We start from the raw sequence: 13,068 nt of genomic DNA, 5'->3' as shown, positions 1-13,068 counted from the left end.
AATGACACAAAAAACAACAACACAAAATCTAGCAGAGTCGCCAACACACACAAAAAACCAAAACAACTGATCGTCATAATAACCGCTATTATGACAATTTTGATCAAAAAAGGCACTCTAGCGGAGTTATCATACTTGACAAGATTGCCATAATTTATGGAGCGTCTTCCATATCTGGCCTCTCAGTCGCCACATATGGTGTTTGGGGCTGCCTTTTGAAGGGCACTTCATATGACAGTTGCAAGTAAAGTACATGTGATGCTAATGAAACTTCAGGTGGCCTCTAATCTCATGTGGCATGAGAGAGATGTTGGGAAAAATAATGTCCTTTTGATTAGTGGGTTCCACGGTTATGGAGATTTTTTTAAACTCTTATTTGCATGTTGCCTCCGCATACTTCATGTGCACGCTCCATATAAATTATGAAGGCCGCCATATGACGACTTTGCTAGAGTTGCTTTTAGACAATCTGCGCACACATATGTTTGAATCTCTCTAGTTAGAGTTGTTCTTAGGGATAGTTCTTTTGGAGTTTATGGTTGGCATGACAAAAAGACTGGCCCCTTAGACAATCTTTGCACACACGTTTGAATCTCTTGAGTGGATAATGTGTGGGCCCCATAACAAGTTGGCCCACATGTCAACCTATTTCCCTCCTATAGAGTAGCTGATGATTTGTCTTTGAACCGTTTGAAGATCACATGCGATTGCAAGCCAGTGATGGAGGACATCAACAAAGGGTTGGGAGGCCCTCAATTACAACGGTGAAGAAAATTGAAAAAGAAGAGCCAATTTCGAGAGATGTGATTTTATATTCGAAGGTCGTGATTCGAACCAGGAGGCACACCACCTTGTAAAATCTTTAGTAGCGCTCCCATAGGGTCGCCATTTCTGGCAAATATCCCCCCTTGACCCTCTCTATATCGAAAGTGATGTTCTATTCCCGAGCTCATGTGAGCTCGGGTGAATAGTAAAATAAAAAAAAACAAAAAATCACGCCCCCCCCTCCCAAAATTGTGTGACACATTGATAAAAAATTTTATAGCTTGCAAAATTTCAACATCAGATGACATTCGCGGAAATTCTGGCAAAAGAAAAAACAAAATTGTTGCTTCAAAATGCGTTTGAAAATAACATCTTGGAGCATCGTTTTTTTCTTGATTTTTCAAAAATGTCATTTGGTGTTGAAATTTTACGGACTATTATAACATATGTCAATGTTTCACACACACAATAATAATATTATTTTTTACTTTTTTTAATTTACTGTTTACCCGAGCTCACGTGAGCTCGGGATCAGAACACCCGTGTCCCCCTTTAAACGTTGTTTCAAAGTTTGGGATCCCTAAAAAAATGCATCGGCATAACGTGGTGGCATATTCGGTGCACATATAGAAGCGCTTTTGCATGTGGACGCTGGTCGTTCGCGACCCACACCCACCGGACTCTGGATGGCCCGCACGTCATACACTGAAACACTGCGCACGCCTCGTAGCCGTGTGCGTTCGACAGCGCAGAGGCGGAGTGTGAGCCACACCGGCTGGATGCTAGCGCAACCGTCGCGCATGCGCGCTGCCACAACGGGCCCCACCATGCCCCTGCCCAGTAATAACGCCACTGGGTAACATACCTAGTAACAAACGGCCAAGTTGCCGTTTCCGCACCACAGCCTGGCACGAGGCCGCGTGGGCGCAGCGTCAGGCAAAAAGAAAGCCCAAAGGGCGACATGGCATCGTACCCCAGCAGCAGTTTCACATGCCGCCGGGCCCCACCTCCTCCCCACCACCCCAACCAACTCCCACGCCCGCTCAACCGCTGCCGGTGGAGCCCGGGCCAGCGACCCCACCCGTCAAGCAGCCAGATCGGGGTGCCGCCCGCGGGGCGGGGGCTGGCGAATCTGTCCCCACGAATCTCGCGCACAGAGGTGATCCGCTGCGCGCGGGACCAGCGCTCGCCCCGGGCCCGCCTGTCAACGGGCGCTGCTCGTTTCTTTCACTCACTGACTGATGCCGCCCGCTCGGTTACCATTTCTTGTAGCTGGCGCTATATAGGCGCCGCGCGCACGTTGGCCGCATTCCCAAGCCCGGGATTTGAGGGAGAGGAGGGATTTGTCGAGGGGCGCGATTCGCTGCTCTTCCTCCAGCCTCCTACTGCTCGCCTCCGGTGTGGGGGTGCGCTGCGGTGGGCGGAGGGGAGGCCAGGGCATCGAGAGGCGAACCGAGGGAGGAGAGGCGAACCGAGGAAGGAAATGGCGGCGTGGACCTCCGTGGGCCTCGTGGCGGTGGCCGTGCTGGTCGTCGGCATCGCAATGCCGGCCTCCGCCGCCGTGCAGCCGCCCGCGCCCGCGCCCTCCAGCGACGGTGAGAACCCCCCTGCGCGCACTCTGTTTTCTCTCTCTCTCTCTCCCGTGGCTTGTGTTTTCCGGCATTGACCGGCGAATTCCCCCCTCTGCGGGGGTTCGTTTTGCGTCCTCATTCCATTTCGCTTGCTATCCTCTCGCGGCGGTAATAGACTCGACAAGATACGATTTGCCTGCCCTTGCATGTGGGGAAACCATTGATCTGCTTGTTAAAACCCGCGTTCTTAGGACCCACCTGGTATAATAAAAGCTGTTTCACTGCGAAACGACATACGTTTCATGACTATTTTTTGACTTGAATAGTATTGTCACGCTCATAAACAATTCAACAAAATGACAGAGCATGCTATTCTTTATTTTGTTCCCATTTCTCACTTCAGAGTTCCACCTGAACAAAAAAACCATTTTTCTATAAATCTTGACATTTTTTACACTAGCCCTTCAAAGTTGCAGCTTTGGAACTTCGATGATCTAATGACACTTGACATCTCTTACTGGTAGTCTGGTACATGTCAATTTGGTAGAGGCTGAGACATCTGGTTACAGATTGCAGTCCTGCTTATGGGACTGTGCTGAATAAGTCAAGTAGCCGTGTTAGTTTGCATATCTTGACAAACAATTAGCTGCACAAAATTAATGTGACTGACTTATGCACTAGGCTGAAAAAGTTCAATTTCATCAGTATGTCTGTGAGGAGGAACTGTCTCTATCAGGTTTTGTTCTTGCCAAGTGTTTAACACATGTTTGATGCAATATATTCTTCGTAAAATCGATTAGAAGGAATGTGGAAACCATTCGTTGTACAAGATAAGTTCGCGAAATGGCATTTCACTGATGGGCACATATGCTTCGCATGATTGATAACCATATAGGAAGGGTGTTTGCTGTCCATCTGTCAAGAATCTAGTCTTCCTCCTTTCTGGTGTACTAGCCGAGTTGGTTTGCACTTCCCTTTCACCTGTAGAACTGGTACCCTTGGTCTGCTTCCTTGAGTAGCTTCCATTGAAATACATGATACCTGGCAGCTCCTGGTTTACGCTTTTATTGCAAGGATGTCAGGAATTTTGCTTTCTTGAAAGCGACTTCAAATTCTGGAAGTAAATGTCTGACTAGAGTCATCAATTTCAGGCCTTCCTGTTCTAATGCCCACAAAATATTAGTATTATTTTTTGTTTTCCATGCAACATGGAAGTGACAAACATGCTATTAGCCCTGCTGCCCATCATCATGACAGCTAAGAATTTTAGGCATCCGTTAAGTCGTAGCTCTTGTCGTCGGTCAATTGGCAAAGATGACAGATGAACTTTCTGAGTTCCATTTTCAAGCACACTCAGTTATTTTTCACCAGAACCGTTTAGACGTTTATGAAACCAAATTGTTATTTCTAACCTGTTTTTTTCAAGCTTCATTCTGGTCCCTTGATTTATTTATTTGGTTTCTGTTTCACGCAGGCACATCGATTGACCAGGGCATCGCATACGTGCTGATGCTGGTGGCCCTTGTGCTCACCTACCTCATCCACCCGCTGGACGCGTCCTCCCCGTACAGGCTCTTCTAATCTAATCAATAATTCGGGTTGTACCTGTAGAGGTAGCTAGCAGCTGTGCGATGATGATTTAGGTGTGTGTGTGTGTGGTGTTCTGTTTTTGTATGCGCGTCAGATGATTATGTATGGACATGTTTGGTGGTGGCATGATTCTGCCATCATGTGAGTGTTTCGCTATTTAGTTCATGCTAATGTGTGTATGTATTATTTCACTGGCGCTGTGCCGCTTGCCATGTGCTGCGATGCGTGGTCGGTCTGGTTTTGCAAGTTGTGTGATACGTACCTACTACCCATGTGGATGCTTGTCCTGCCCCTGACAGGCTGACATGGGTGATCTCTTGTGGTCCAGTTCGTCCATCCCAGATTCATCTGTACTATGAAACCGTTTTATTCCTTTTTATTTTTATTAGTTGAGTGATTCGCTTCTCTGATCTCCTCGTGATGAATTTTGAAATGAAACTGCCTATGTGAGATGTCATCCGCTTCGACCCCTCTCCGCAGCGGATGCAACTTGCAAGTACTGTTTTTGGTTGGATGGATTGAATTTCTATTGCAAATTTGATTGTGCATTATGAAAAAAGACAAATTCAGATGTGAATAGTAGGATTTCAAATGCCTACATCAGCCGGTATGGTAGCAATCTACCTGGCATGTCCACAAGATCAGCATGTGTACTGCTCCTGTATTCCTAAATCTAAATGCTAGCAGACGCGGACCATGAACTTAACAGGAACTGATATTGCTCCTTGAAGGTAGCAGTCTACATGGCATGTCCACAACAACAGCATGTGTACTACTCCTGTTCCTGTACTCCTAAATCTAAATGCTAGCAGACTCAGACCATGAACTTAACTGGGAATGATATTGCTCCTTGAAGGTACGAGAGAACTGGTGAGCGAGTACATTGTCTCTGTGTTACCATGGGCCGCTCTACCGACCAATCATACCACTTCTGTCAGTGTATTCAACCCCCTTGACCCTAACAGCTGCTCCAGCCGTCTAGCGTCATGGGGAGCCTAGCTACAAGGGTGTTTCCTGGCTGATTCGTCTCGCGAGTTCGCGTGCTTTTGCCTGGTTGCAAATGGTTTGAGATGCATGATTCAGAGCATCTCCAGCCGTTGGCCCCCAGGGACGCGTAAAATCGCCGCCTGGGGACGAGCCGGCGCTAAAATTGGCATTGGGGGCGAGCGGGTTCCCAGCCGCCGGCCCCAGGGTCGCCCCAGACGCGGGTTTAAAAAAAAATTCGGCAAAGTTCGGCAAATTGGACAAAACGTTCGGCTAAAGTTCGGCAAACTTGACATATATTCGACATATTCGACGTTTACATAAGTTATTTAAAAATACCCAACTAAGGGGCGAAGAAGTCGCTGAGCGTGGCGAAGTCGCCCCATCCTCGTCGTCGTCGGTGGCCTTCTCCTTCTTGACGCGGCCGCCCCTGCTGGACCCCTGCCCGGCGTCGCCCTGGCGGACCGGTGGCGGCGGCGCGTCGTCGTCGCTGTCGTCGAGGACGACGATGCCTCCCTCGTCCCGGCCACGACGCCGAGCTTCGAACCGCTCGTAGGCGAGGCGCTCCAGCTCCAGCTCCGTGCGCGCCCAGTCTTCACGCGCCCACTTCAGGGCCGCGTCGTCGTCGAGCTTCTCCTTGACGCCGCCGTCGAGCCCGGGCTCCGTCTTCACGACGGGGAGCCCCGGCTCCGTCTTCACGGCGGTGAGCCCCGGCTCCGTCTTCACGGCGACGAGCCCCGGCTCCGTCTTTGGCTTGACGTAGCGCGGAGGAGCCGAGGAGGAGGCGCGCCTGCCGCCCTCGTTGATGACGATGTCGGCGCTGCGGGTGCGTCGGCCGAGCGGCGTCTCCACTGCGGGCTCGGCCTTGACGCCGAACAACGCCGGCGAGCCGGAGGAATGGGAGGAGGACTGAGAGGAGGAGCCGAACCTCTTGGGCATCCATTGCCCGGCGCTTCGGCGGCGGGGGGGGGGGGGGGGGGGGGGGGGGGGCGGCGTTCGCGGCAAGGTATGCCAGCGGCGGATCATTGCCGCCCTCGAGGTATTGGAGTACCTCGTGGAGGGTGCGGCCGGGGACGCCCCACCATAGGCGACGCCCCTCGCTGTTCTTGGTGCCCCCACCACCGGCGCCCCGTTGGTCGACGCCAGCCTCTGCGCCTGCAGGCGCTTTAAGTACGCCGCCCACGACGCGTGGTTGTCGGCGGCGTACTGGGGGAGGGCGCGCTCCTCCGTCAGGGACGCCCGCACGCGGTCGACCTCGGCGGCGAAGATGGCGGGGCGCGCGTAGGCGTCGGGCACCGGGGGGATGGGGACGCCCCTGTTGCTGAGCCTCCACCCCGTCGGCCCGGCGCGCATGTCCGGCGCCGCCGGGATGTTGGCCTCGAAGAAGAGGTAGGCCTCCCACTCGTAGAGCGAGCGACGGCCGAAGCCGTTCGCCGCCGCCGCGTCGCCGGGGAATCGTTCAACCATCGCTTTGGGCTTGGGGAGAGAGGGAAGGGGAGGAACGCCGGCGGACGGGGAGAGAGGCAGAGCTCGGCGGCTGGTTTGGGCTCGGGCTGGTGTGGCCAGAGGCGAGGGGGAGGCACTGGTTTTATAGCCCCGCGCCGTGTGTACACGTGGCGGGAGGGGAGGCGTCGTCGCGCCGCCCGTGACGCGCCACCCATGAGGAATTGACAAGGCTGACCGACGGCAGCCTTGCCATTGATTCCCCGCGGAAAACCGAGGCGTTCTGAGGGAAGACGAGGCGCGCGTCGCTGACTCGGCGGGCCCGCGGCTCTTTCGCGCCAAAAACGCTCGCCCCGGCGCCCCAGTGCGCCGGGTTCGGTCTGGGTCCGCCGGCGCCAGTTTCGGCCCAAACCGGCGAAAAACGGGCTCCTAGGAGTGCGACTGTTTTTGGACACAGGCGCGGAAAAATCGCCTGAGGAAGACCCGTTGGGGGCACGGCTGAAGATGCTCTTACTTCTTGGAGAAGTTTCAGGCTCCTGCATGCTCTAATTGGTGGGCAGAACTAGTACCCCTGTTCTCATCTCCGGCTTGTTAATCTGAATATTTTTGGCGATTGGAGAAATACTCGCGTCTTGGAGAAATGGGGAAACATTCAGGTCCACTCTAATTGGTGGGCAGAACTAGTACCCCTGTTCTCATCTCCGGCTTGTTAATCTGAATATTTTTGGCGATTGGAGAAATACTCGCGTCTTGGAGAAATGGGGAAACATTCAGGTCCACTCTAATTGGTGGGCAGAACTAGTACCCTTGTTCTCATCTCCGGCTTGTTAATCTGAATATTTTTGGCGATTGGAGAAATACTCGCGTCTTGGAGAAATGGGGAAACATTCAGGTCTATTGTTTCGATTTGATACGTATAGTAATCGTGTCTATATGGATGGAAGTTTCGTAAGGAAGAGTCCAACCAGTAAAGAATGTAGTACCGGTGAGAAATACTCGTTATGCGCCGACTGATCCGAATATCCAGAGGTAATAAACATAGGATAAACATAAGTATAATAACAAAATTCATGAAAAATACTCGTTATGCGCCGTTCGTGGGGATCGAACCCACGGCCACGTGGTTAAAAGCCAAGCGCTCTACCACTGAGCTAGGACGGCTGGTGTGAATTAAATTTGTGATTAATTATTAATTAGCTAACAAGGGGAAACAAATGCTTGAAACGGTTCTTTTATTTTGAGAAACATGGTACAAAGAAAGATGAAAACAAATGCATACATATACTTATCCCTATGCACACACGCGCACACACACCCTACCTTATGAGCACATATAGGAGACTGAGCCGAAGGGTCTTGAGACTTGAGCGGTACTTTTTTTTTCCCGACAAAGGGAATATATTAATATCAAGATGATACAAATTACACCCAACCTCTGGAACAACATAATATCCAAAGCAAGTCTAGACATCACGGATGCACACAGCCAAAAAAACAAAATAAAAAGAGAAAAAAAAACAAAGGCCCCGTCGAAACAAAGAGAGGCTCACAGCTACAAGAGCACCACCAGTGATGGCAACACGTAGACTCCGAAAAGGATTCTCCAAAAACGATGCCTTCATGAAGGTTATAGTGCACAAACACTATCGTCGTCCGGTCCAACCATCATAGTTAGATCCTGGATTTTCACCCTGGAGAAGGTCCAATCTCCAAACAATGCCTTCAACAAGGAAACGACTAACAGCATCCCCCTTCCCTCGCGTAGCCCCTCTCGGGCGGCTCGAGGGCGACAACCCTAGCCCTCGCCGCCCCCCTTCCCCCCTCCCTTCTCCCCGCCGCCAGAGGCATCCGTCGGGCAAGCCCGGGGCGTCGCCAAGGAAGGTGGCGGCGGGGCCTCTGCTGCTTCGTTTCTCCAGCGGGGGGCGTCGGAATCCGGGGTGGCGGCCTCGTCCGGTGAGGCGCCACCGTCTCCTTGGCTGGTGGTGGCGCGGGTGTGGTCCGGTGGGCTTGGCTGCGCGGGCAGCAAGCTCTCCGGCGGACGAGATCTGCGGCGCCGGCGGTGGGGCTTCTGGCCTCTTGCGGCTCCAGATCTGGCCGCCCCTTCCCCCTTCTGCTGCCCTGCGTGCTCCACCCCTTCAGATCTGGACCGGGTCGACATGGTTCTCCGGTGCCTGGTGCTGGTGGTGTGGAGCCTCGACCGGGAGAAATCCTCGGCGACGACGTCCATGGACGCCGCTCCCCTTCTTGGAGGCGCCATTAAGGTCTTTGCTCCACCCTTCCCTTCCCCTAGCCTCCCGGGTGAAAACTCGAACTTTGTTGGGCGGCAACGGTGCTCTTGGCGCCGTTTGCTTCTTGAAGTCGTCGCCTTGGATGCTTATTGGACTGTGGGCACTGCGGTGTGGTGGTTGTTGGGCGGCGGCGACAGTGGGTCCCCAGTGGCGGCGGCGGCAGCTTTGCAGGTCCGACAGTGTTCGGGTTTTCTTCTGGTGCTCTCTGTGCTACTGGTGTCAGTTTGGTCCGGCGGCTTCTGTCCAGGAGGGGATCGGGTTCCCCTCCTCCGGTGGCTACAGCAGTGCACGTTGTGAGAGCCGGAGCGTCATTCCTCGGCCTTGGTCCTGCCTCCTTGTTGCTCCTTCCTCCCTGGACACCCTGTTGTTGTCAGACCGGCATCTTTCTCCTCTCCAAAGGATCATCAGTGGGCAGCGGTGGTGCGGTGTTTCTGGTGAAGTTTCTTAGTCATGTAGGGTGTGCTTTGTTCCTACTCCTTCGTTGCCTTCTGGTTGCATCCTTCCGTCCATGTTCTAGGGTGAGCAACCCCATATGTCGACGGTTCGGCGCCTTTCGAGCCAGGCGAGGAGGCAGGGGCCTCCTTCGACAGTGGGAACGGATGGTGATGCTGTTCCAGGGCCTTGGTTGTTTGGTGCCAACATATCCTATCCTCGACAGCGGGCGCTTCCTGGAGCCCCATTCCTTCTTCCATGGTGATCCTTGTGTGGACGAGGGCCTCTGCGTGCTTCAGCTTGTGCTTATCATGTGCTAGTTGTAGTGTGTGAGGTTTTGAGAGCTGCCTACCAGCACCCTTGTATCTTGCCGTGTTTCTGTTTTTGTTCGAGTTTGTACTGCTGTGGTTGTAATCCTGGCCGGTTGATGGCTTTGTTAATTCAAAGCCGGGCTCTTCTTGAGCCTTCGTTCTAAAAAAAAACAAGGAAACGACTAGGAAGCCACCATTGCCAGGTACAAGACCTAGGGTTTTCACCCCAGAAACTGAGACCGCCAAGAACAAAGTCTGCCAGTGTTGCTGCCCCACTCGTCGAGATTACTGCTGCAAAATTCCAATCGTCCGACACGCAAACTTCTTCCGATCTGTCCCATCCAGTTTTCTTACATCACCCATTACAAGTTCACACAGTATAATTGTGTAGAACATCTGGCCTTCGATCCATCTAGACATATCAACCTCCGTTAATTTTTGGCCGACGAGGTAGATAATACGATGTGGTGGTGCCGCCGCTTGTGCCTTGTCATTCTGATATGTGCGTAGCGCCGAAGATCTCATGCAAGGCCACACAACAGTACCAAAGAAGAAACATCTGTGGGCAGTCGCGGATTGCATCATGCCCCTTGCCTCCGCCACTATGGACGACCGCGGCTGGAGGGGTGCGCGCCTCGTGTGACTGAACGCTGCTGTCCACGGTGAGATCGGCTCCACGATCTTGGCCAGGGTTGTCTCGGCAATCAGATCAGATCAGATTGACCATGGATATGGGGATGGGAGAATGAGCTAGGGCGAGGGGGAAAAGGAAGGAAAAGCTGAGGACGCCTCGCCGCCGCCGTCCGCCGTCGGACGGCCTCCTCCGGCAGCGGCGGGGGTAGGGAGGGAGGTGAGGAAGAGGCCGGCGGCGGCTGGTAGTTGTGTCCCCCGTGTCGCCCGGTTGAGGACGACGCGGGGTCGGGAGAGAAGTTGCTATATAATGATCATCTTCAGGAGCAGTACTTAATACTTAGGAGCAGTGCTTAGGAGAGTACTATACAAAACATATATGTTTCCGTACATATGTATAAATTATCGCCAACATATCTTTTCAGCTACGTTGTACACAAAAAGAGCATGTCGTCTAAAAAAACAAACGTCCCTGCCAAGATGTGTGTTTTTCGGTGGTGGCTAGCCACATAATCTCTCGGTGTGCAGATGAACATGCACATACACAAACTAGAGGCTCTCTCAACATGTAGCGTTTGTGGACCAAACAGAAATATGTGTATCATGCGGTTATGCAATCCACAAAGGCGAGGGCACTCCATGAGGTGACGCAAGAGGCATGAGAGTTGCCCTCTAAACAAGACCTTAGCAACTCTAGTCTGGATTAGGTGGTTATTACATTGGACAAAATGGATGATGAGACTCAATCCAAGTTGTCCCCCAACTACAATATTACTTTGGTAGCGGGTTGACACCGTGGAAACAGTATTACTTTTCACGGCAGAAAGGCGTTGTTCCATGCTTCTTCGATTTTCCTTCAAAACTACAATTCGCTGCAGTCTATACAAGCGGTCTCGCACAAAGTTAGATATAAAAGGGAAATGCATGGCAGACCCTATCTCAAATGAGAACGCCCCCAAACCAGATGCAAACCGTGGACACTAGATGATACCTATGAAAATTGGCTAAAACTGAACGTGGATGCAGGCTTCATTCAGGATATGAACCAGTGCTTTGGGAGTGGTATTGCGAGGTGATAAGGCGTTGGTCCGATCAACATGGCGACTATCAGTCATTGCACGTCAATTGAGATGGATGAAGCTAAGGCGTGTCTGGAAGGCTTACATGGGATAGTACCTTTCGCTAACCACCCAGTTTACGTAGAGAGTGGTTGTGTGAGCATCATTTAGGCCTTGTCCTCGTCAGATTTTGACTGATGAGTGACCGATGGTGGTATTACGCATGGTTCTAGGAACTTGCTAGGAAATCTCCTAGTCTTCAGGTTATCGAGAATGCTCACATGTGGCAATGGTGTTTACTCGTGGCTTAGCTAGGTTTGGTAGAGAGGGGTCAATAAGTTGTGGTGTTTTGCTAGAGTTAGTACGAGCATGCGTTTTGTGTCTGGTTGAACCAGATGATAGTGAATCTATGTTGCCAATGTAATATAAAACATCATTTTCAAAATAGAGATTTTAACCACAAATTTGCTTTTTCGTGTATACTACAAATTTACGTATCAGGCTTGATAAGTACTCAATTCACTTCATTGAGAGAATATTGAGGGATAAAATCTTCAAAATCGCACGAAGTAAAAAACCAACCACACTTAGTTTTTGTACATCTCTGTTTTCAGAGACATTAGAAGATTGTAAAACCAGACAAAAGGGTAATAAATCTATAGATATCAATGTTATTTATATTATTCTTCCTACTAGAAAAAGGGCATGTGCGTTGCGACGGGATAATAAAACCGTGGTCTTCAAATCAAGTTTCAAATATTCGCACTCCATATATATACACATGTATTTGAATATTTTTGCACCAACCGAGACGTGCATGCATATGTAAGACACGTGCATTCTAACATGCTCACAATGGATCGATGTTGGACTTGATCCTTGATGCGTGTATTTTTTAGTACATCCTTGATGTGTGTATGAAAATGAAAAGAAAAGGTTAGTCTCACGATGGATGAAAAACTAAAGGGCACTATGAGGTACGAATAACTCAGAGGAACACTCGTTTTTTCTTTTCACTTTTACGAATGGCGAGGTGGGTAATTTACTTCAACTTTAGGGGCATTTCCGATAACAGATGAAAAATTCAGAGAAACAATTAATGAAGAGTTTTTTTTCACTTACGAGTGATGTGTGGGTAATTTAATTCAACTTTAGGGGCAGTTTCGCTGAGAGACGAAAAAACAGAGAAATAATTAACGAAGATTTTTTTTCACTTACATGTGGCATGGTGGGTAATTACTTCAACTTTATGGGCAGCTTAGGGTAGGTGGATGGACCAAAAAATCTGAGAAAGACATCGTCCTTTATTATTAGGTATAAAGTTGAAGTGTCTAATCGCTGAGCAAAAGTGCATAATGTAGATAAAACTTTCTATGAAATTAATCATAGAGGCATTAGGTATCCAACCAATGAAAAAGATACATAACAGGAGAGCATGAGAAAACTGGAAAGAACAAACCCTAATGTGCAGTCTTGGAAACATGGAGGGAGAGCTACTAGGATAAAATCTTTCTTTAGATCGTAGTTCTTTGAGAAAAGATAATACTAGAAAATGGGTATCTGACCATCAAAAACTCTTGCGCCTAGCAAATAAAACAACAAACTTAGTTTTTTATTTGTTAAATTGGTTGGTGAGCATTTTCATATACATATTAGAAGCATTATGTGCTTCGTACGAGCTAGTTAGATCACTATGTGAGGGGGGGGGGGTCTAGAAGTTATAGGGAGATGGAAGAAATACAATAGTTCTTGTATGGCATTTATATTTCATTAGGGCAACTCCAACGCCGTGCATCAAAATGCCCATTAACGTCCGCACAGCAAGGTCCGGACACTTTTTGCTATCCAACGTCATGTATCAAACGTCCGCAGATCGACATGGGCATCCGAATTCCCGCAAACCGGAAGCAAAACTGGGAAAGTTTGTGGGCGTCCGCACAATCGTCATGTAGACCTGAGAAATGTTGTTGGATTGCAGTGGAGTAACAAATGTAAT

At 50.2% G+C, this 13,068-nt stretch overlaps 1 protein-coding gene and 1 non-coding gene across 2 annotated transcripts; one reads left to right on the top strand and one right to left on the bottom strand.

Annotated features, from left to right (window-relative positions):
* The first annotated feature begins 2,060 nt into the window (after positions 1-2,060).
* Positions 2,061-4,091, top strand: LOC109761504 (arabinogalactan protein 20). The gene is made up of 2 exons (XM_020320325.2): positions 2,061-2,360; positions 3,811-4,091. The coding sequence occupies exons 1-2, from the start codon at positions 2,249-2,251 to the stop codon at positions 3,915-3,917; spliced, it is 219 nt and encodes a 72-aa protein (XP_020175914.1). The 5' UTR covers positions 2,061-2,248; the 3' UTR covers positions 3,918-4,091.
* A 3,351-nt stretch (positions 4,092-7,442) lies between these two features.
* On the bottom strand, positions 7,443-7,514 carry TRNAK-UUU (transfer RNA lysine (anticodon UUU)). The gene has a single exon. It is a non-coding gene; the product is annotated as a tRNA-Lys (tRNA).
* Between the last annotated feature and the right edge of the window lie 5,554 nt (positions 7,515-13,068).

The sequence above is a fragment of the Aegilops tauschii genome, chromosome 7 (assembly GCF_002575655.3).
Source record: "Aegilops tauschii subsp. strangulata cultivar AL8/78 chromosome 7, Aet v6.0, whole genome shotgun sequence".
Classification (NCBI taxonomy): domain Eukaryota; kingdom Viridiplantae; phylum Streptophyta; class Magnoliopsida; order Poales; family Poaceae; genus Aegilops; species Aegilops tauschii.
The sequence above is the reverse complement of the archived record's forward strand: the minus strand, read 5'-3'. Positions and strand labels throughout refer to the sequence as shown.